Below are 24,009 nucleotides of genomic sequence, written 5' to 3'. Positions count from 1 at the left end.
TAAAGAGGAGATGTTGCCTCTTGACAGTAGGTCCCTGTCTGGGACAGCCACAGACACACCTGGAAGGAAGCTGGAGAAGCAGGCAGCCACCCTCCTCACCAGCCTTTCCCTGAAGCACCGGGTCATCTCAGCACCAAATGCTTCACACAGCAACCAAACAACCCACAGGCCAGGGCAACACCTTTGGATGATGATGAGAGCTCCCAAGGGAGACCAGAACACAGAAAGTAAGGCCTAAGAGTTGTGGGTAGGGTAAGCCAGCCTGGCAAGAGGCAGCAAGGAATCACAGTCCTCCTGCTTGGGTGAGCAGACCCGCCAATCTCTCTGTGGTCCTGATGACGGGTTTGTGAGGAAAGGGCCCTGAGAAGAGCCCAGATAGGAAGAGACACCCCGCAGTATGAGTAGGCCCAGAACAGTGAGGCCTGGCTCCTTACCCGGGACAGTCCTGGGTGGTTATGGGCCATTGCACTCTGGGGCCGTCCCTCCAACCAGGAAATCTTCAGAGGGTTATCAACCAGGCCCACTTCATTCTGGATAGCCAGCTCCTGTCAAATACAACAGCCAGTCCCAGTCCCATCATTCCAGTCAGCTACACAGTGGCTCTCTCTACCCCTACAGAAAGAACCAGAACCAGCCCTCTCATCCTCCAAGCAAAGTGGAACAGCCTTCATGCAATGGTGTGCTAAAGCTCTGACCCTCCTCATGGGAAATGTGAGCCTTCTGACTGGGCAGTGGGGGAGGGGAGAAGGCTCTGTGAGGGTCCCAACCTGGAGGAACACTGGCTTCCAGGGGAAGGTGAGGGGTGTGGAGCCAGGCAGTAGGAAATGACACCATCCCTGGAACATTCTCCTGTTCATTCCTTCACTCACTGTGTCTCCTCTTCCAGGACCTGTGGGCCTCAGGGAAATCTTGGCTCTGAGCTGGCCCAAGGAGTGGGGATACCTAAGCTCAGAGGGCCCACAGAATTGAGTTCCTCCCCTGGAATGGCAGGGCTGCTGGTGGCCCCCAAAGCCCCATAGAGCACTCACCGCAGCCTTGACGGTTGCAAACTCTACCACAGCAGTGCCAGCCTTCTTACTGGAGAGCACCAGGTCGAGCACCTTTCCGTACTGTGAGGATAAGGGGTCCTGGTAAGCATGACCCAGCCTTCAGGACAGCCCAGCTCACACTGGAGATAAGCCTAGGCCACCCAGAGGCAACCAGGTCATTTTGGGTTGGGGATAACCTGTTGTTGCTAGGTTCCCCGAGAGGGGATATCAGAGATGGGAAAAAAAGGTTTTTGTGTTTTTTTTTTTCCAGGAATGCAGGAGACAGCAAAGGAGAGCTGGGCAGACATGGGGATTCGAACCAGCAGAGACGCACAGCTGCTTCCATGATTGAAGGAGATGGAGAGGACAGAGCTTTAGTGCCAGACACCCATCTCCTCTCTCCCCAAACACCCAGCCAAGCCCCTTACTTCTAAGGATGACAAGGGCTGGATCTGGCTGGAGGAGGCACATGGCAACACGAGTGACTGGAGGGCCACGGCTCGAGCAGAAGTCTTTAGACTATCCTGTGGCTTATGGCTTCCCTGGTAGCGGAGTGGTAAAAAGATCCGCCTGCAATGCAGGAGTCGCAGGAGAAAAAGGTGCATTCCCTGGGTGGGGAGGATTTCCTGGAGGAGGGCATGACAACCCACTCCAGTTATTCTCGCCTAGAAAATCCCATGGACAGAGAAGCCTAGCAGGTTCCAGTAAACAGGGTTATAAAGAGACCCAACTGAAATGACCTACCACACAGTTTACGGCACAGAAATAAAAAAAAGGCAGGTAGAGATGTGAAGGAAGGTTAGGCCTGGAAATCCTGAGGTTTGGGCTACGTGGGGACTGAGATGATGGGTAAGAGGGAAGTCAGCAGAGCAGACCTTCTGAAAGAGCCGCAGGAGGACATCTCGGGAATAGCCACCTTGTGACTCAGCTTCCTTCTTGCTCTTCCACTTGAGCTGAAAAGACAGCAGTTGGGACCACCATTAAACACTGACTTCTCAATAGGACCAGACCCTACACCTGAGCAGACACCCCTCTGGCCTTCAAGGCAGTGGTGATCTAAGGAGCAGCCCCCAGAAATGCATTCCCCTTGGAAAATGGACAGGCAGGAGGCCTGCTCAGCCACAGTCTCAGGGCTCTTATAGAGCCTATAAGATGCTCTCCTTCAAGGGGCCTCAGGGAGGGCTGCCCTGCAGCCTTCAGGGCTAAGAGCACCCTTTCACAGCCAGCTCTGATAGGCCATCCTGACGCCCAGGCCTTGGGACGACAGAAGGATGGCATGTGGGCGGTGGTGTGGCTTCCAGAGATCCAGTGTCCCCACCATAAGCCCCAGTGTCCCCAGAGGCATCTCTTCTTGCTGAGAGGAGGCAGTGTGAGGTGGCCTGTGGACCCTGCAGGGCTCACCTTTAGCTTGGGGGTTTCTTTGTTTTCAGGATTTTCTGCCATTCCTAGAAAATTTAGGATAATTAGCAAGATAGAATGTGATGGAGAGGTTCTCCCAGGGGAGATACAGTCTAGGGCCACAGGACCTGGAAAAGATCACTCTTGTCCAAGAGCAGTGCCCTGCCCTGCTATGCAGCCTGGCAGGGCAAGAAGGAGCAATCCTACCCTCACCCCCAGCTGCCACCTTAGGGTAGCAGTCCAGCTGCCTGCTGGAGGCCATGATCAGCATTCCACCAACGAGGGCTATGAATGCCTCCTGGGGGCAAGAGACAGAGGTATAGACCTCACAGTTCTACTGAAACAAAGTGTCCCAGAGCCCTCCCCACCCTGCTCTGGTGATCTGCTCCAAAAATAGAGCCAAGATAAATGCGGCCAGGAGATCTCAGGCAGAGGGAAAGCCAATAAGCCCCAGAGAACTGTAAGAAAGGAGAGGTGGCATGTGTCCAAGTGGAGTACCCAGAGGGTTCCAGCAGGTAGAAGCTTCCAGATCAACTTCACCGAGCAGCCAGTGTGGCCACTGTGAGCCACCTCAGAGTGGGAGGCTGGTGTGGGGGCTGGACTCTCACCTCTCAACTTCTGCTCCTGTTCCTGACGTATCTGCTCCCGGATCAGCCTCTGCTGTTCCTCCAGCTGCCGGGAACCTTCTTCTCGCAGGCGTTCGATCTGCAGAGTGGGGGTTGGGGAGGGTGACAATTCTGTGCAGATCCAATTCCAGGTTGGCTCACCTTGCAAAAGTCCCTGGGACGTTCCACCTGCAAGCTAGGCTCAGCAACCTGCGGGTGGGACAGACGACCCAGATCCCACAGGGGAAGGTGGGAAGGGCACGCCCACCCCAGCCACAGCAGCCTCTAGTTCCACCAGCCTCTTCCTCCTGCGGATGGTCGCAGGGCCTGGACGCTCACCTCCTGCTCTAGCGTCCTGGCGCTCCCGCTTTCCTCCTCCTCCTCGCTGCCGAGGGCCTGGGCCTGCCGCTCCCGGGCCTCCAGGTCTAGGCACAAGAGTTGAATGACCCAATGTCTGGTCTAAGCAGTTTCCACATGGCCCCAGCCCACCTGGCTCTGGCTGCCACCCCAAAGTCTCATGTAGCATAAACCCATCCAGTAATTCTGCCCCCTCCCTCCATGCCCATGTGCTCCCAGATTCATTTCCATTGAGAAAAGTTGTCACAAGGAAGAGTATAGGCTCCAGCTGAGTGGCTGGGGTCTGGAAGAGTTACAGCAGCTCCTGCTGACCAAGCTGGTTCTCTGAACAATGAAGAAGGTGTGGGTGGGTGCTGATGTCAGCAGCCCAGGGCCATGGGTCAGGGCTGCCAGTGGGTGGAGTCGCCGGCCTCTGTTCTGCGGTTTGGCACCACAGCCTGTGACCTTGCCTTGGCTTCAATGCTCTTTCCCACCACTGTGCTTGAGTTTCCACTGTCTCCTCTACCTGCCCCTCAACTCACATTTACCAAGCCTCACTGCAGACCCAGCTACAGGGACAGCAGCCTCCATGCAAGGACATCACCCCAGGGCCTGGAGCCCTTCCCACCTTCCAAGAGAAACCTGCCTGTGGCTCTGTCCCAGGCCAGCTGCTGCAGCAAATGCTTCTCTCAGGTCTGGGACTCGCTGCTTTCTTTTCTGTTCACTTTACTTACCTAAACTCCAGGTTTGTTTGTTTTTGATGGAGGTACAGGATGGTATATGTACATAATAAATATATGGATGTGAAACAGGCAAGATGAAGGGGAGAAAAATTGAGTGAAGAATGCCTGAACCAATCTTGTGGGGGTAATGAAAATGTTCTAAAATTGACTTAGAGTCATAGTTGCACCATTTGTTAAATTTACTAAAAATCACTGAGTTGTTCGCTTGAAATGGGTGGACAATAGGGTATACAAAATAATGTCAATAAAGCTGTTTTTCAAAAGGCAAATGTCTGGCTCTCTTTGGATCCTTTTGAGGGGATTTCAGAGTGAGAACTCTGTGTGGAACTTGGACAAATGACACAGATAAACGATAGCACGGCCAACAAGGACACTGACTGTGCTCGTGCTGTGTGGGTTCAAATCCTGGTTCCAGCACGTTCTTATCTTTTTGGTGCCTTAGCTTCTTTTGTTTATAAAAATAGGTTTTGTAACACCCAGCTCTTTGGATAGTTGTGATAATTAAAGCAGGCAGTAAAACACCTGTCACGATGCTGAGCTAATAGCACGCCTAGTCATCATTACTGTTCCTAAGCCTGTCCTTCAAGAGCCGCCCCTGAGAACCGGGTTATGCCCAGGACTGGGGCCCAAAGCTCTGAGTGGCTGGAACTGAAGCTACAGGAGCAAAGGTGGCGAAGCTGCATAAAAACAACCCAGGCCAACCGCAGGGCGCCAGCACCACGATGCCACCTACCGAGCTTTACTTTCTTCCTTCTCTCGTCAAGTTTCTGGGTCCTCTCTGCCGCCTGCTTCCTGGCCTTCCTGACCTTGTCATACGCAGCCTGACAGAAGGAAGGAGCACAGGAGCAGTCAACGGGCTAACACACACAGCGCCAGGCCTCCTCCCTGGCCCCGCCTCTAGCCCTAGAGCTAGTGAGGCTGTCTGGTGACAGTCTCCAGGCGAGGACAGCATGGCCGAGTATAGAGGATGAAGCACACAGCGGTCTCTAAATGTGGGGGACAATTCAGACAGAGGAGGATGTGCTTACCCTGGCAGCAGCATCGGTCAGTACCTCCAAGGCCTGAGAAAGCTGGTGGAAGAGTTCAGCTAAACATAGAGATCAAAAAAGAGAGAAGAGAAAAGTACAGTTAGACTTGGTGACAGTGTGCTCCCTCAGAAAAGCGCCTCAAAGAAGCCACAGGCTGCTGGAAAGGAAGACATCAACAGGTGCCCAACCAACAAAAAAGGGTAAGTATATCAGCAATTGATCAGATGCCCTTAACGTGTGAAGTGCAGCCATGGGCCCAGTGCCCAAAGTCAGGCTGCGTGCACTGACCTCCATGGCACTCACATCACACCCAGGTGGGTTGGGCTCCTCCCCATGCCTAGGAGAGGCTCACCTGCTCTCGGATTATCCGGGTTTTTGTCTGGGTGGCAGGAGAGGGCCTTCTGTCTATATGCCTTCTTCACCTGGAAGAGACAAGATTGGGTTATTCATTCTCTCACCCCAAGAGAGACAGGAAAACACTGGTAACGGGATAAGGAAAATCCAGGGAGGGCTCTGCATAGCTACAGGAAGGTTGCCACACTGAAACAGTCATCTCACAACCACAGTGGAGATCTTCAGTGGAAGCAAAGGCTATGGAGGAAGCTGAAGGCTGCCCAGCAGCAGGGTTGGGCCTGCTTCCTGCCGAGCGCCCAGTCTCACCTCTGTGGATGTCAGAGGCTCCTGGCAGGGGCAGAGTCCCTCTAGCCACCCAGAAACAGGCACTCACACAGTCTTAGTGTAATGGAATGTAGGCCAGGGCAACATTTCTGCAGGGAAACTTAGCCATCAACACTTTAAATGTACTTTCTCTTTGACTTATTATGGAATTTGGACTTGCAGAAGCATGCCAAAATAAATATACAAGGATGCCCACTAAAACATAGTTTATATAAGCCCCAAAGTAAAGCCCACCAAAATCTCCAACAACGGGGAGACTCATTTAAGAAATCACCATAGACAAAAGTCTATATGTGCTGTCCAGAAACATCAAGTCCTCATTACAAGAAAGAAAACTGATTAGGTATGATGACAAACAGCAAATCATTATGTTCTACACCTGAAACTAATCCAATGTGATGTGTCAATTATACCTCAACTTAAAAAAAAAGAAAGTATCTCCAAGGTACAGTGCATTAAAAAAACAGGGTTTAGAACAGTACATATTAATATGATAACTTGGGGGTTAAAAATAAACCAAAAACAAAAAATGAAAATAGTTAGAAACACTCGAGCATGTGCAAGCCTTTGTTTTCCTTTTTTCCTCACAGCAATCACAAGAAACAGTGGTTTCTTTTGGAGAGAAGCTGAAAGTGGAGAGGAAAGAAACATTCACTTCTCATTGTATACTTTTCTGTAGTTCTAATTTTCAAACCTTAAACTAGTCTTTATTTTTTTTTTAATTGATAACAGGGGTTATCTTGGTGGGAAAGCTATGGTCTATTTTTAGTTTTCATCTTTGCACCTCTTTATTAAAAAGAAAATATGTATTAATTTTTATATTAGTAAAAATAAACAAACATAGCTACCAAGGTTCTCTTTTGAATATTCCCCACTCAGAGCACAAAACCCAGAAATCCTCTGCTTTCTGAGGCCTTGCCCTCACTCTGCCTGTATATGTTACCTACTGCTCAAAACTCTTGGGAGGAGAAGCCTCTAGCCCAGAACCTCTACCAGTAGCTGAGCAGACTGGCTCTCCAGGCTTCCTATGGGGAACCAATAAACATTTCAATCCAAAGTGTGCTAGAAAAGGGCCTTCAGAGGCAAACAGCCAGCACCCCCAGGGGAGGGTCTGTGGCCCAGTGCCGCCTGCACCTTTGGCTACAGCTAGCCCAGGACCTCTGGGGTGTGCTGCCACCTGCTGGGCCAGAGCTGGAACCACACCTTCACTTGCCCAGGCAAGCAAGCCCATCTATTAATAGCTCTCCTGGCTGAGCCTGAGGAAGCAGGAACCACTCCCAGCACAGGCTTTGGGCAGAAAGTGTAAAAGTCCCTCCCTGGCCCCTAACCTTCCCAACAGCCCACCTATGTTCACCTCCTCACCCCAACCTAGGTCTTCACCAACAATAAGTAATGACAACAATAACAAAATCCAGCTTTTTTTTCACTGTTTGTTGTTCAGTCACTCAGTCGTGTCTGACTCTTTGCCACCCCATGGACTGCAGCTCACCAGGCTTCTCTGTCCTTCACTATCTCAAACCCATATCCATTGACTCTATGATGTCATCCAACCATCTCATCCCATATCCACTGACTCTATGATGCCATCCAACCATCTCATCCTGTCGCCCCCTCCTCCTCATTAAAAATAATAATAAGGCAAGAGGAGGTGACAGTTTCATATACAGTCTTACATTTGACATGTCATCTTTTACTCTTGAGGCAACTTATCATTTGTCATTCCTCCCTTTACTCTTTCTTTTCCCTTCTCCATTTATGCCTAGGGCCTTATTTCTTTTTCACTTTAAACCAAGCCTTTATTATATATTCTTTATATTTGCAGGCTTCCCCCATGGCTCAGTAGTTTAAAAAATCTGCCTGCCAATGTAGGAGACCAAGTGTCTTTTGGTTTTCAATAAGTAAAACAATACAAAAATATATAAAGAGAGAGAGAACTAAAAAGCTAATGTTCTTTCCCTATTTCCCCAGCCCTCTTTTCAAAGACCTTCCCCCTGATCATTCCAACAGAAGGCACTGGGATTTGTTTCTGCCTCTCTGCCCCCACCTCTCCTCACTCTCTGATCCCAGGCGCTGTGTCTGAACTGGTTGAGAGGAAGAGGAAGGGAGAACAGGGTGTCTTTTGCCTCAATTTGCAACACTGCCCTCAGGACCAGGATTAGCAGGCATGCCCTACAAAGGCTGAATTTTGTGGAAGATGGTTTCTTTTGTATCATGGAGCTCTTTTAAAGTGTTAGTGTCCTTTTTTGTAAATGTGACAAAGTTCAATAAGACGGAGGGAAGGAGTAAATAGTAGGAACAGTAGGAAAGCAAAATAAGAGGCAAGAGGGGGTTAGGTGGTAAAACACTCTTCATTTTCTTTTCTTTAGAGAATGCTTTACAGTTTTTTATTCTAAAGGAATGATATTAAATAGCTTTCTGCTTTATATTTCATTTTAATGCTCTATATCAGAATTTTTTTAACTTAAACAGGAAAATTGTTCAAACAAAAAAAAACTAATTATATAATAATGGGAAACTAATCTACATATATTAGTTTGTTTTCTCATCAATTCTTTCCAGAAAATGTTCCTTCGACAAATGTCTTTAACAGTCTCGTCAGATTTCACTTGAAGCAACAGTATAACTAGACCAAGGTCACCTCAGTCCCCATCTGGGTGGACCCCCATCTTACTCCCACCCCTCCAGCCTCCCACACACTCAACATCTATAACCAAACACAACTGCCCCAATCAACTTGATGGATCCTGGACCTCTATCCCCTCAAGGCCTAGCCTGGGCCTCCATTTCCAAATCACCCCTTAAAGGTGTGAGGAGCTGAACATTCTGTATTTAGGAATCCTATTGAAAAAAATTACCAGTCTCATGCAGTGGCCCGATGAGTAAGGGGAGGGGTGAGGTCAGAAAGTCAAGGGCATGCTGGTATTCATTCTTAGAGAGGAATGTCTACAGATAGGAGGGGAGCTCTCTGAGAGCACTTCGGTACAGCACCAAATCTACCCGACCTCCTGGGTCTACTCATGGAGCATGGAAAATACAGAAGGACTGAGCTGAAGCTGGGGATACAGAGAATAATCGGAGGAAGGACACTGCTTAGCAAGGAAAATGGCTGTGAAAACATTGAATTATACTACAGTTGTAAGATTCCTTAAGTGAGGTCCCTAAGAATGGGAAAGAAAAAAAAAAGAGAGAGAGAGGAGTTAATTTTAGCCGTAAAGGCCTCACACAGGAGATAACATCTGAGCTGGATCTGAAAGGTGAGTAATAGTTCTCCAAGCAGAGCCAGAAAGGGCATTCAAGACAGAGGGTGTGGAAGAACCTGACTTCCCTTCAAGCCCCAAACCAGCTCAGAGGAGAAATAGGTTTTCCTTTAATGAGGAAAAGGTACTGAGAACAGAAAATGACATGAAAAGGCAGAGACGTGGTTGCAATAAAACATGGAAGTAAAAATAATGTTTTTGTCAAAGAATATTTTAATTAAGAAAAAAAAAAAAAAACCTTGACCAAAGAAAAGTAACAGAAGAAAACCAGGAAAAGAATAAAATTCACATAAACAAGTTTTAAAAATACAAACTTGGGATGAAGAAATGCTAGGGAGCGAGGCCACACATGAAGGCAAAGAAACGCAAAACTGGCCTGAGAAGAGAAAGAGATAAAGGTAACTCAGGTGTGACACTGAAAATATAAGAAACTTAGCATGATTCATAAGGTATGTGTGATTCATAAAACAGAGACTGGACCAATTTGAAGGAAAAGCCCCACAGTGCATATGAGCAGGGCCAGATGTGGAAAGCCTTCTAAGATCAAAAGTAATGAATCAGGATGAATGACTAAAGAGGCTTTAGGGGTCTCCAAGCCCAAAGAACTTGAACCCCAATGTTCTCTTTGAGCTAATGAAAGTTTGTCGTGAAGCACAAAGACAAGATTAATGGAACATATAAGCATGGCCAAGAAACAAACAGTAATAAATGTAAAAATTCAATGTATGGTAAAAAGTATTACTAAAATCCAACATAATGAGTGAAAAAAGTTAGTTCTTCATCTCAAGCCATGTACCAAAATAATTCCAAATAGATTAAAAAAAAAAAAACTCAATACAAAAAATGAAACTAAAAGAAAATGATGGGACTATTAATCTACTTTTAGTGTGGGGAAGAAATTCCTAAGCATTAAAGCAAGGGAAGGAATCACACATACATGCACACACATGTATACGTATACAAAATGAATGGATTTACAATGATCTAAGCAAAAAATCACAGACAAAACTAAAAGATGAGGGGGGTGGGAGGGAGGCTCAAGAGGGAGGGGATATATATATATACTTTCAGCTGATTCACACTGATGTACAGTAGAAATCAACATAACATTGTAAAACAATTATCCTCCAATTAAATATAAAAAAGAAGTTAAAAAAAGAAAGGACAAGGGAAATGATAACTGAGAGAAGTATGTGCATGGTATCTTCACAAAGAAGCCATGCAGAAAAAAAAAAAAAAAAAAAACACAAGAAAAAGAAACTACAAGAAAACAGAGAACATGAAAAGAGAATCATAGAACATAAATGGTTGACATGAAAAATGTTCAGCCTCACACATAAAAATTAAGTCTTTTTCACCTCTCAGTTGACAACAAGGAAAACAAAGGATGGTATTTAATATTGGTGGCTTTGTGGTGAATACGTAAATTAACACAATGATTCTGGTCTGTTTGGGTTTTTTTTGTCTGCACCCCGTGGCTTTCGGGATCTTAGCTCCCTGACTAGAGATCAAACCCCTGCTCCCCACCTGCTGCAGTAGAAGAGCAGAGCCCTACCACTGGACTGCCAAGGAATTTCTTCTGCAATGATTCTGCAAAGTAATCTAGCAGTATATATCAGGAAGCTTTGAAAAGTGCAGACCTTTTGATCCAGCAAGGCCTCTTCTAAAGAAATACTTAGAAGTTTATACAGTATTTATAAACACTGCTGTTCATTATAGCATATTTATAAAAGAAAAAGTCAGAAATAATCTACATTCCAAAATGGTTGCTAGCATCTACCATGTAGCAAGCTCTTTCTGAAGTGCTTTATATACAGTAACTTACTTAGCTCTATTTTTTAAAAATGGGATTTCTCTCCTTTAAAAAAAAAAAACTATTTTGTATATTTAGCTTTGTCGGGTCTTAGTTGCAGCATATGGGATCTCTTGGTTGTGGTGTGTGAACTCTTAGTTGGGGCAAGCAAACTTTAGCTGTGGCATGAGAGATCCAGTTCCCTGACCAGGGATCAAACCTGGGGCCCCTGCATTGGGAACACAGAGTCTTAGCCACTGGACCACCAGGAAGTCCCAGTAACTTACATAACTCTTCACACGTTCCTATGAGGTAGAAATTATTATCCTCATTTTACAAATGAGAAAACTGTGACATAATGAAGCAATCATTATGATACTGAAAATCCATTCAATGAAAAACTATGCAATCATTATTTCAGACAATAACTGTTCTATTCTAGCCATATACCATAGGAAAAACTGTGGCTCCCAATCACTCCCTGCCATCAAAGAAGGAACAGGGGGTCTGGACTTCCACCCTCACCAGCTGTAACAAAGCACCCCAAACCTTTTGCCAGAGTTGTGTCAGAGAAGGCCAAGAAGGGAGTTCACACTCACTAGATGAAAATATAAAAAATATTTCTGAAAGAGAGCATTATAGTTGACATTTACTTTTCACAGTGAGCTTGTATTACTTACCACATCAAGGAAAAAAAATGTTCAAACAAACAAACAAACATAATTAGCCAGAGCAATTAGACAAGGCAAAGTAATAAAAGGCACCCAGGACTTGCATGGCGGTCGAGTGGTAAGAAGCCACCTTGCAATGCAGGGAACATGGGGCTGACCCCATGGAACTAAGTCAGGGAACTAAGATCCCACATGCTGCGGGGCAACTAAGCCTGTGTGCCACAACTACTGAACTCACTCAAGATCACGAAAGACCCTTGGCATGACACAACAAAGATCCCACGTGCCACAACTAAGACCCAAAACAGTCAAATAAATAAGATTTTTTAAAAAGAAAGAAACAAAATGTATCCAAATCAAAAGGGAAGAAGTAAAACTGTCATTACTTGCAGATGACATATTACATATAGAAAACCCTACAGAGGTCAACAAAAAACTGTTAGAATAAAAGAATTCAGTAAAGTTTGCAGGATACAAAATCAATGCACAAAAGTCTGCTGTATTTCTATGCACTAACAATGAACTATCAGAAAAGAGAAATTAAGAAAACAACTCCATTTACAATTTCATCAAAAAGAATATAATATCTAGCAATAAATTTAGCTAAGAAGGTGAAAAACCTGTATACCGAAAACTGTAAGACACTGATTAAAGAAGTTGAAGAAGACCAAATAAGAGGAAAGATATTCCAAGCTCATGGTTTGGAGGAATTAATATTATTTAAATGTCTTTACTACCCTAAGAAATCTATGGATCCAATGCAATCCATATCAAAATTCCAAGAGCATTTTCACTGAAAATTTTTTTTAAATCCTAAAATGTTTATGGAGCCACAGAACATCCCAAATAGGCAAAGCAATCTTGAGAAAGACAAACAAAGCTAGAAGCATCATACGTCCTGATTTCAAACTATATTACGAAGCTATAGTAATCAAAATTGTATGGTATTGGCATAAAAACAGACACCTCAATCAATGGAACAGAATAGACAGCTGAGAAATAAACCAACACATATACGGTCAATTAATTTACAACACAGGAGCCAAGACTGTGCTATGGCGAAAGAACAGTCTCCCTAATAAATAGTTTTGGAGTGGGGAGGAATAAACTAGGAGCTTGGGATTAAGATACACACAATACTGTACATAAAAAACCAACAAGGAGCTACTATAGAGCACAGGGAACTTACTCTATAGTAACGTACATGGGTAAAGAATCTGAAAAAGAGAAATATATGTATATGGAAAATTGAATCACTTTGCTCTCCGCCTGAAACTAACACAACATTTAAATCAACTATGTGCCAATGAAATTTTTCTTCAATAAAATTTTTAAAAATAAAAAATACTGTTGGGGAAACTATGTAGTCACATGAAAAGAATTAAACTGGATCACTATCTTACACATACACAAAAATTAACTCAAAGTGGATTAAAGACTTGAATGTAAGACATGAAATCATAAAACTTCAAGCAGAATACATGGAAATCAGGCTACTTAACACTGTTCCTGACAACGATTTCTTGTTTTTTCAGGATTTGAGAGCAAAAGCAAAAGCAACAAACAAAAGCAAAAACTAAACAAGTGGGACTACATCAAACTAAAAAGCTTTTACATAGCAAATCAACAAAGTAAAAAGGCAAACTATGGAATCAGAGAAAATATTTGCAAATCACATATCTGATAAGAGGTTAATAAAAAGACCCAAAATAAACAAGAAAAAAACCAATCTCATTAATAGATAGGCAGAGGATCTGAACAGACATTTTTCCCAAGGAAGATATACAGATGGCCAACGGGCACATGAAAAGATGTTCAACATGACTAACCATCAGGCAAATAAATGCAAACCAAAACTACAATGAGATACTATTAATACCTTACACGTGTTAGTATAGCTATTATCAAAAAACAGAATATGAGGATATGGAGAAAGTAATCCCAGGTATACAACTGGTGCAGCCACTACAAAAAATTGTATAGAGATTCCTCAAAAACATTAAAAATAGAACTACCAGGAATCCCCTGACAGTCCAGTGGTTAGAACTCCACACTTTCACTGTCAAGGGCCAGGGATTGATCCCTGGTTGGGGAACAAAGATCCCACAAGCTGTGTGATTTGGCCCAAATAAATACTAAAAAGATAAAAACAGAACTGTCAAATGACCCAGCAATTCCACTTCTGAGTATTTATCCAAACACCCTCATGTTCACTGCAGCATTCTTTACAGTAGCCAAGACATGAAAGCAACCTAAGTGTCTTCTGATGGATGAACGGATAAAGAAGATGTGAGATTATACATTCAGTTCAGGTCAGTCACTCAGTTGTGTCCGACTCTGCGACCCCGTGAACTGCAGCACGCCAGGCCTCCCTGTCCATCACCAGCTCCCGGAGTTCACTCAGACTCACGTCCATCGAGTCGGTGATGCCATCCAGCCATCTCACCCTCTGTCATCCCCTTCTCCTCCCGCCCTCAATCCCTCCTAGCATCAGGGTCTTTTCCAGTGAGGCAGCTCTTCGCATCAGGTGGCCAAAGTACTGGAGTTTCAGCTTTAACATCAATCCTTCCAATGAACACCCGGAACTGCTCTCCTTTAGGATGGACTGGTTGGATCTCCTTGCAGTCCAAGGGACTCTCAAGAGTCTTCTCCAACACCACAATTCAAAAGCGTCATTTCTTCGGCGCTCAGTTTTCTTTACAGTCCAACTCTCACATCCATAGATGACTACTGGAAAAACCATAGCCTTGATTAGATGGACCTTTGTTGACAAAGTAATGTCTATGCTTTTTAATACGCCGTCTAGGTTGGTCATAACTTTCCTTCCAAGGAGTAAGTGTCTTTTAATTTCATGGAGATTATACATACACATACCCTTACAGACACACACACAGAGATAGATATACCCAATGAACTATTACTCAGCTATAAAAATGGAAATCTTGCCATCAGTGACAATATGGATGGACTTTGACGCCATTATGCTGAGTGTCAATGAGTCAGAGAAAAATACCATATAATCTCATATGCCTGTGCAATCTAAAAAACAAACAAGAAACAACTCATAGATATAGAGAACAGATTGCCCCAGAGGCAGGCAGTTGGCAGAATGGGGTAGCGAAATGGGTGAAGGGGATTAAAAGGTATAAATTTCCAGTTATAAAACAAATAGCCATGGGGATAAAATGTATAGCATGGCACCTATAGTTAGTTGTTGTTGTTTACTTGCTAAGCTGTTTCCAACTCTTTTCGACTGCTTGGACTGTAGCCCACCAGGCTCCTCTGTCCATGGGATTTCCCAAGCAAGAATACTAGAATGGGTTGCCATTTCCTTCTCTGAGGAATCTTCCTGACCCAGGGATAGAACCCGAGTCTCTTGCTTTGGCAGGTGGATTCTTCACTGTTGAGCCACCAGGGAAGCCCCATGCTGTATATTTGAAAGTTACTAAGAGAGTAGATCTTAAAATTCTTATCACAAGGAAAAAAAATTGTAACTATGTACAGTGATGGATGTAATTTAATTAGATTTATTTTGTGATTATTTCACAATATATATCTCAAATATATCAAATCATTATGCTGTACACCTGAACTAATATAATGTTACATGTTAATTATATATTTTAAAAAAACAAAAAACAAAAAACCAGGGATGTTTAGCTTCTTTCAATTAACCTAAGCTAGAAAGCAACATGGTTCACTGAAAGAAAGAAGGTCCTGGAGTCTAACAGATAATGTTTTAAAATTTTGAATCTTCTGCATGCTATTAGCACAATCTGGGGCAAATTACCAAATAACACTCAGCCTTAGGTTCTTCAACTACAAAGTGTGGGAAGTATCCCCTACACATAGAGTCATTGTAAAGATTAAAGAGAATAATCCATGTGAAGTACCTAACAAAACCAGGTACTCAATATAAGGCCCAAACCTCTCGTTTATCCACTCCTAGGAGGGAGGTAAATTGTTATACCAGCCCAGGATGATGCCAACCTGACTTTGGAAACTTCAGGAAAGGACCCAGGTCAATCCAGTATGAATGCTCAAGGTGTACAAGGCTGGTTTCAGGAATGCTGGGGGCAGTTCTCAAATTCTATCCTTGGTCAGCCCCCAGGGGCTCTGAACTACCCTCATTCAAAGTGCAGGTGGCCTGAGATCCTCCAGAATGGCCAGGAACAAAAACCCAGCTGGCCTAAGAATGCTGATCAAGTGTGTCTGTCCTGATTAACTAGTTATTACAATCTTCTGTCCTGATTAACTAGTTATTACAATCTTTAGCTGCTAAGCCTGCCCTGGGCAAGGCCCATTGCTGGGTTTTAGCCTGGAAGGCCAGTTCTGACTTTGAATCAGTTGGCCTGCAGTTTGGTATTCTGTGCTACAAACAGGACTCCCAGCTCCGCCCAGCCCTCCTGGAGTGAGTAGTACCTGAAAAATTTCTCATCTCATAAACACAACTCTCCTACAACAGGCCTCTGAAAAGCTTCTGTATCAATACTGTTTATTAAGAAATAATTCCACCTTACTAGCAGCTCAAGAGGGCAAAAAGATGCAATAATATTTTTCTTAATCATGATTAAGTTGAGAAGGAAGAAGAACTTTCAGAAGAATAAAGAAACAGAACGACTTCTGTGTTATTATGTGAGAGAGAGGACTATTTAATCCCAGGGTTGGCAGCTCCTTTATGAAACGGAGTCTGCAGGTGCTCGGACACCCAGGGAGGGTTGAGGCAGCCACTGAAAGTTGCCAAAAGCTACTGAATTATCTCAACACTTACAGTTTTCCTTCTTTACCTGTAGGTTTCTCCTAAAAACTCAGGTCTCCCTAGCACTTGGAAATAGTTGTTTACATTTCCTGAGACTTCAGAGAAAGGACCTAGGTGACAACTGAGGGGCTTCTAACCCAAAGCCCCTGCCCAGACCATGATTTTTCCAAGGCTGTCTCTAAGAGACAGCGATCTCAGATGAACCTAAACTCTATGAGGACTTTAAATTCCAATTTGCAAAAGTGCGGTCTTTTCTCCTGATGCCTTTTAAAAATACCACAGATTACTCCCTTCCCTTCTCCATCCTAGGACACTACTTGAGTTTGATCAGTCTTCCGTCACGCAGGATCATCACTCAGAACATAAACTACTGAACAGTACAAAATGCTCAGATGTTACTGAGGGCAGAGTCAGGCTTTTCCTATGCTTCCTCAGGTGATGATGGTCTTAAATTCTACTTTAAAAAAAGTATGTTTGACTGAGCTGGGTCTTAGTTGTGGCATGCAGGATCTAGTTCCCTGACCAGGGATGAAACAAGGGCCCCCTGCATTGGGAGCACAGAGTCATAGCCTCTGGACCAACATGGAAGTCCCTTAAATTCTACTCTTTTATAGAAATATCTCTTCCCTACTAGACTGTGCCAGATACCAGCATATCTTTGGAAGTGCTTATAAATCTGCTGTTTCTTTTTTGGTATGGCCTGGAAAAACAGACACACTGGTTATGATTGTACTTCAAATGAGAGCACAAAGGTATAGGAAATTATGGGGGTTCTTAGAAATAAAGGGAAATGCGCTTTAGGGGACAGGGAGTTTTGCTTATCCCTAGGGCCCAGAACAGTGCACTGGGCAGTGCCTGGCACTCAGTAGGCACACAATAAATACCTTTTGAATGAAAGGGGCAAACATCCATTTGTTCTCAACCAAACACAATTAGGAAAATTCAACTATGTCAATTGCTTCTGGCCTATTGAAGAGCAGAAGGAAGTGGGTGCTGTTCCAAGCCTTGGAGATCCTCCCACACTATTTCATAATTTCTCCTTCTACCTGCTAACACTTCCTCTTAAGAAGAAATCACTATAACAGACTGATAAAAGAACCACAGTGGGAACTAAATGTTATCCCCCTGCATCAGAGAGGGGAAGAATGAGTTATGCATTAGCCCAGCCCTTCCTGGGGGCTCCATAACTGGATTGGCCACTTGCAGCAACCTAAGCCCAGAGCAGGGAAAGGAGCTTGGAGCTGGGTCTCCCGCCGTCTCCACTGGGCTAGGCACACAGGAGGGCCTCTGACAATCCACCTGCCTCCAGTTTCAGCTCTTGAAAGGAATGAATTCCCAACTTAGACAAAAAAGCCAGGCGCTAAGGGGCTCAATAAATATAAAATAGCCTTCATTAACTTAAAAGAAAGGTGCCTTACAAAGAAGAGATCATTATTTTTTAGAAGGCTGTTATCATTTCATATAATAAAACTTGGAGCCAAGTAAGTATTAATAGTACAAGTAATTAAGTCCAGTTTTCAAAGCCCAACTCACAGGTTAGACTCAGATACAGAGGACACACAGGGAGGCCGCTCCATGTGACAACAGATACCGAACGAACAAATCATGCTGGTGAATCAGCTAGAAGTCATTACAGGCCCAGTTCCAGAAGGAGAAATAGTTAGTAATCTCAGCCTGGGCAGTATTTTCTTGCCAAGCCTGTGGGAAGCAGACATCTCATCAACCCTGCACTAGCCACAACCCCAAAGGTTATGTGACCGCCTGATGCCATAGGCAGGAAGTAAACCACAGAGCTTACCTGGAAGTCCCCTCTGCCTAAAAGATTGGTCACTTTCATTTCTTACAGCCTATGGTCTACATTGCAACAGCACTACAGAGAAATTTCAAAATTTCTGTGGAAACGGGACTGCTCCTAAGGCTCTGAGCAAAGAGGGTGCCAGCCACTGCCCAGACCAGTGCTCTCAGCTCAACATTTCCAAATGTAGGCCTGCCAGTAGTACTGTGAGATGATTCTGCGGGCACCTGGGCCTCACACCAACATCTCTCACAGTCTGCTAACCATGGTCCAGACTCAGGACAGTGACCTGTGCAGCCTGAACCAACCAAGACCATGCACAGGGCCTGGGCTGCTTCTGCCCATAAGTTGCCCCTATGCGCCTTAAAGGATGCAGGTCCCCAGCCCATCCCTGAGGTCACTCCTCTGGTCCTCCCTCCCCTCAGCTCTCACCTCTGGGTCTCCCTTTAGTGCTCCCAGTACCCATTCCTGAGCCTCAACCCCAGCCCTGCCCTCCTTCTCAGCCCATGTCCCCAGACCAGACCGGTCTACATCTGGAGGCCAGTCTCCTTTTCCACCCCCACCTCCTCAGATGCCCTCTTCTCTCAGGCCTGCCTCTCCCTCCCACCCTTACCCTAAGCAGGTTTACATCATGCTCAGACTCTAAAATCTCACCTGCCTTCTTCTCTCAGACTGGAGATTCCCACCCCTCAGATCTGACAGATACCCTGGGTCTGGCAGCTCCTCACTTCACCCCCACGGCCTGCTATCACTCTCAACCTCTAATGTCCTTGGTCCCTACCCCCAAAGTCATTCTCTCTGCCTAGGCACAGAATTCTTTCTTTCTGGGCCCTGGTACTCCCTACATCTCATTCTTTTTTCCCCTTAATGCATTGGTTTCCTTCATAAACAAAATTATATTAGTAAAAAGAAGAGACTTGACTTAAAGAAAAATAATAATAACCAAATAAAAGTATTCAGGAGCAGCAAAAATAGGGAAAGCAGTTATGCAAATAGAGAATATTTTGAATTCTACCTTCACTGAGATGAAAACTCCACTATGGTAGTTTTAACACAAATTTTAATACACTTCCTCAAGTTGTCCAGGTTGGCTTAATATCCTTCAAGTTAACCCAGGCTGGGCAGCTTTACTCACAGAGTCAAATCTCTATCTGTGTCAAGGATGGGAGCGAGAGGCTTTCTGGGGCCATCTCTTGTTGCCCTAATTGCTCCTAAGTTGTGGGTCATGGAAAACAGCTCTGAAAGATACACAAAACGCAGGTTTGGGCAGGTGCTCTGCATTTACTAGACACCTTATGCTGGCCAAATCAATTAAACTCTGCAGGTCTCAGTCTTCTCATCTATAAATTGGAGCTAATAGTCCTTGCATACCTCACAGGCTTGTTTTGAAGATCACATCAAATGAGATAATTTATGTGAAAGCACTTTAGTGTCATATAAATGTGAGGTATTATCTTGAACATTAATGAATAGCTTACAAACACAAATGAATCATTCCTTTTGACTTAACAGGTAGCCAAGTAACTTCAGAGCTTCAGCCAGACAGCCAAACCCAGGAATGAGTTAATTATCAGAGAGATGCCAAGAAGACTTGGAGGTCGGGCTCCTGGTCCTACCTAGTGCCCGTCAGGCCCTTAGTGAATGAACAAACGAACGACAAGTGAAACCAGGCTCAGTGTCCAACCTTAGCGCCTCAGGGCCTGGTCGGGAGGCAAGAGGCTTTAGGCAAGGCACCCATCTGGAGGCAGCGGACTGAGTCTGGCACACCTCAAATCCAGAAATGGCCCCCAGACACCCACAAAATCAAGTATAGCCACCCAAGGGCCTAGAGGCCCAGAGATACCACATTTTTCAGATTCATCTCCTGCCACATCCTCAACAAATCCTGGGCAATGCCCCAATCCTTGTCATGCCAAGCACTTTAACCTCATACCATTCCTTCAAGTCCTTCTCTGTCTTACTTTTCTTAAATCGGTAAGAAACAATGGATGTCAGTGCATCACATTCTAGGGTATAACTGAAACAAGTGATTTAAATACAAGCATTAGCTAGCAAACAGGTAAAATAGCCTTTTCCTTAAAGCAAGAATAAAATATAACCCGAAAAGGTCAATAGTAAGTTTCCATGGTAGTTTTCCTGGTAAATACATTTAAAAATTGAGTCTTCAGAGGGTTGATCAAAACACATTTTCAAGCACCTAGCTTTACCAAGTAATACCTGCCAAGATACAGTGAGTTACATACCCTGCAAAGGGCTTCAAATGAAAAGCAAGGCTGCTATAAACAGGACAGAAATTCACATGTCAGCTTCCACTGATATGTGCAGGGCAGTGGTAGGAACACTAAATTGGGGCTCCAATATGGCCCAACACTCACTCACTGGGTGATCTCACCAAGTTCCATAACCTCCCTGGACCTCCATCCTCCTGTCTATAAAATGAAGAGAGTAAATGACCATAATGATCTTTTTTAACCCTGCTGCGAAATATTCCTTTCTCCCCTCAAGGTCTTGCACAAAAACACCTCCTCAGGGGACGTCTTTGTTGATCCTACCAATCACATGAGTCATGCCTTCCTCTTTATTCTGACAGCATTTTCCTTATATGCTTTTTAAAAATTTACTTATTTCTTTATTTTTGGCTGCTCTGGGTCTTCAGTGCTGCGCAGGCTTTTCTCTAGTTGCGGCGGGCGGGCTTCTCATTGTGGTAGCTTCTCTTGTTGCAGAACACGGGCTCTAGGGCATGCAGGCTTTAGTAGCTGCGATTCCTGGGCTCTAGAGCACAGGCTCAGTAGTTGTGGCTCATGGGCTTGGTTGCTCCACAGCATGTGGGATCTTCCCGGACTAGGGATCACACCCGACTCCTGCATTGGCAGGCAGATTCTTTACTACTGAGCCATCAGGGAAGCCCTCCTTATATGCTTTTATTCAACCTCTTTCACTCTACCTCAGAATTCATTGTTTACTATATTGTGTGAGCTGTCAGAAAACAGAAGCGGTAAATTCTTCAGCTCTGAAGTCCCACCATTCCCAAACATTTGTGAACTCTGCTGATCCTCAATCTTGTTCTACCTCCCTGATGCCCCACCTCCCTTCTACTCTGACCACTGCCTTGGTTGAGAATCACTGGTGTGGTGTGAAGTGAATCAGAGACTTTAACGAATGAGAAGGGGTGAGGCGGGAAGGGCAACCTTAGCCATGAGCTGTGGGAGACTGCATTGGACACCAGTGCTTACAGTGTAGGAAGGTGAAGCTACAATGATAACAGCATGAATGCACTCACAGTGAGTCTGTGCTAAGTGCCTTCTACGTGCTTTGCCCGGACTGAGCCAGACAACAAGGCCGGTGAGGGACTGCCATCATTCCTATTTTGCAGATGGGGAAGCCAAGGCACACAGATGTTAAATGAAGTTTGCCCAAGGTCATGAACTAAGTAAGTAGTGGAACCAATATGCATGCAGTCTGACTCCGGAGTTCTCTTTCTTAACTGCCTGCAGTGATTAGTACAAAGATGATTATAAAGGCACATTTAGAATCCCAACATTGCTCAATGCTGTATTATGATTTCCATCCATTCTCAATACAGGGATGTAACAAGCAACAATTCTTGGCCTCACTTGTTAAGATTAGTTATAAATGCTGTCATTTTCTACACAAGTTACACTCTCTAGGAAACCACTATCTGATTAGAAAGCATCACCTTCTAGAATTATCAACTTTTGATTTCTGCATTTCTAAATGATGAACTACAAAAGCAAGAGACAGAGAAGGTGGAAACAGACATGATGAGGTAACCCTCCAGGGACTGCTCTCTTCACCTGTAGACACTTAATAAAAGTTTGTGGAATCAAATAGTGTTTGGGGGAAAAGTTTCTACCCTCTTCTAAAACACAGATGGAAGGACTTTCCTGGCAGTCCAGTGGTTAAGACTCTGTGCTTCCACTGCAGGGCACACAGATTTGATTCCTAGTCAGGAAACTAAGATCCCACGTGCCATGGAGAACTAAACCTATATGCCGTAACGACTGAACCCATGTGCCCACACCCTGCATGCTGCAACTAGAGTCCATGTGCCACAGTGAAAGATCCCACGTGATAAAATGAAGATCCTATGTGCTGCAACTAAGATTCAGTACAGCCAATGCAGCGTCTTCTCATCTACCCCTTACTTCACCTGAGTGAAAACTGAATCCCAACCTCATTGCCCTGCTTAGACCTCAGCCTCTTGCCTAGACAACAGCCTCAACCTGATCCCCTGGTGGCAGCTCCTCTACCCAGAGCATACTGTGTCCTTTCTGTAAATTGACTTTGAATATTTTCTTTAAAATCCGATTCTGTCACTTCTCTGATTAATATATACATCAGTGGCTCATAACTGCCTTCCTCAAGAGTTCTCAACATCAAGGTTCCAACACATTGGCTAGATCCAGTGTGAAATGTCCACTAATAATGAAGTACTAATTAAACAATTTATAAATATAGAATACTTAAAATATTTTCCAGCACATAATATTATATAGGTGGTGCTGTGCTGTGCTGAGTCGTGTCTGACTCTTTTCGACATTATGGACTGCAGTCCACTAGGCTCCTCTGTCCGTGAGATTCTCCAGGCAAGAATACTGAAGTGGGTTACCATTTCCTCCTCCAGGGGATATTCCTGACCAAAAGATCCAACCTGCATCTTCTTCATCTTCTGCATTAGCAGGTGAATTCTTTACCACTGAGCCGCCTGGGAAGCCCTTGTATCGGTGTTACGCATAACCAATAGTGAAAATTTAAGACTTATGAGACAGATGTAAAAGATGTCTCTGGTGCTCTGTATACAACCCCACAGACCACTTCTGATTTCAGCTGCAGCTGTACTGACTGTATCACTCAAGGGCCCTGTGGTCTCCCTGCTTTTCTGTCCCAGAGCTTCCTCTTTCCTCAAGCTCACTCAGACAATGAGCAGAACAGCCTGGAAGTACAGGGGCATCTGTAGGCACTAATTTTCACTTGATAACTTATCTGCCTCCACTTCCTACATTGCTACAGCTACCACCATAATCCTGGTGGAAGTAACAGAAATCTTAGTTACCGCTTGATCAGTGTACCACTCCCTGGCACTTTTATCAACCTGGAGTTTCCTGTGAAACTCCAATTCCAGGTCATCTGCCTACCCTTCTGACCCTCCTGCTTCTGGCCACTAGCACAAGTTGGGAGGGCAACACCTGAGCATCCGCTACTAGAAAAGAGTCAATGGGCTGGAGTGTGAAAGAAAACAGAGATGGCAAAGTCACAGGTCACACTGCCACGGAAGGTAGGAAAAAGGAATGGAGGAGCCTTGACACCTGGCCTTTCTTCCGCCCTAGGCTCTTAACATAGTTAAATCAGCCAGCAAGAGAGAGAATGAAGCAGTCTAGACAGAAGGGGCATCCGAGGCTGACACTGCGCAGGCGCAAGAAGTAGGGTAGGGTTGCCTCCCAGGTTCACCCGCGGCCTCCGCTACACAAGGGTCACCGGAGAGCACAGTACAGTGCCCCGCGGAGTAACCTCTCGCTCGCGCTCCCTCTTCTTCGTGACGCCTCAGAGCATTGAGGTCTGAGGAAGGTCTGGGCCATTGGGCGGCCTCTCGTTCCCCACTCAGGGCCCAGCCGAACCTGGAAAGATGGTGGTGCCAGCCTCTGGCGAGGCGCCAAGGCTGGGAGGGCCGCCAGGTCTCTCAGGATCGCCTTTCCTCACCCCCGTTCTCACCTCTTTGTCCTCCGCCTTCTCCTCAATACCTAATAGCGCGTACAGGTCCATTTGTAAGAGCTCCTTCGTCACCGCCATGGTTCCAACTCTGATTGGATTAGTACTACAACTCCCAAAAGTCTACGCGTTGGGGCTTCCCGGGGACTCTCGGCTCCAAGCCAGCTGAATGGTGAACGAACTACGACTCCC

General features: G+C 45.0%; 1 protein-coding gene across 3 annotated transcripts in view; it reads right to left on the bottom strand.

Annotated features, from left to right (window-relative positions):
• Nucleotides 1-24,002, bottom strand: part of DNAJC17 (DnaJ heat shock protein family (Hsp40) member C17) — a 28,781-nt gene extending 4,779 nt beyond the window's left edge. For 2 of the 3 annotated variants that reach the window (XM_040226904.1, XM_040226905.1), the window contains exons 1-10: nucleotides 23,821-24,002; nucleotides 5,491-5,560; nucleotides 5,139-5,197; nucleotides 4,844-4,931; nucleotides 3,371-3,456; nucleotides 3,035-3,131; nucleotides 2,430-2,473; nucleotides 1,904-1,981; nucleotides 1,029-1,109; nucleotides 435-545 (exon numbers count right to left, since the gene is read on the bottom strand). In XM_040226904.1, the coding sequence (XP_040082838.1) occupies nucleotides 435-545; nucleotides 1,029-1,109; nucleotides 1,904-1,981; nucleotides 2,430-2,473; nucleotides 3,035-3,131; nucleotides 3,371-3,456; nucleotides 4,844-4,931; nucleotides 5,139-5,197; nucleotides 5,491-5,560; nucleotides 23,821-23,898 (792 nt within the window). In that variant the 5' untranslated portion in view covers nucleotides 23,899-24,002. Of the gene's footprint in view, nucleotides 1-434; nucleotides 1,110-1,903; nucleotides 1,982-2,429; nucleotides 2,474-3,034; nucleotides 3,132-3,370; nucleotides 3,457-4,843; nucleotides 4,932-5,138; nucleotides 5,198-5,490; nucleotides 5,561-23,820 lie in introns of all 3 variants that reach the window. The other variant, XR_005718733.1, reaches the window with a different exon arrangement.
• Between the last annotated feature and the right edge of the window lie 7 nt (nucleotides 24,003-24,009).

Source organism: Oryx dammah, unplaced genomic scaffold, assembly GCF_014754425.2.
Source record: "Oryx dammah isolate SB20612 unplaced genomic scaffold, SCBI_Odam_1.1 HiC_scaffold_26, whole genome shotgun sequence".
In the NCBI taxonomy this organism is placed as follows: Eukaryota; Metazoa; Chordata; class Mammalia; order Artiodactyla; family Bovidae; genus Oryx; species Oryx dammah.
The sequence above is the reverse complement of the archived record's forward strand: the minus strand, read 5'-3'. Positions and strand labels throughout refer to the sequence as shown.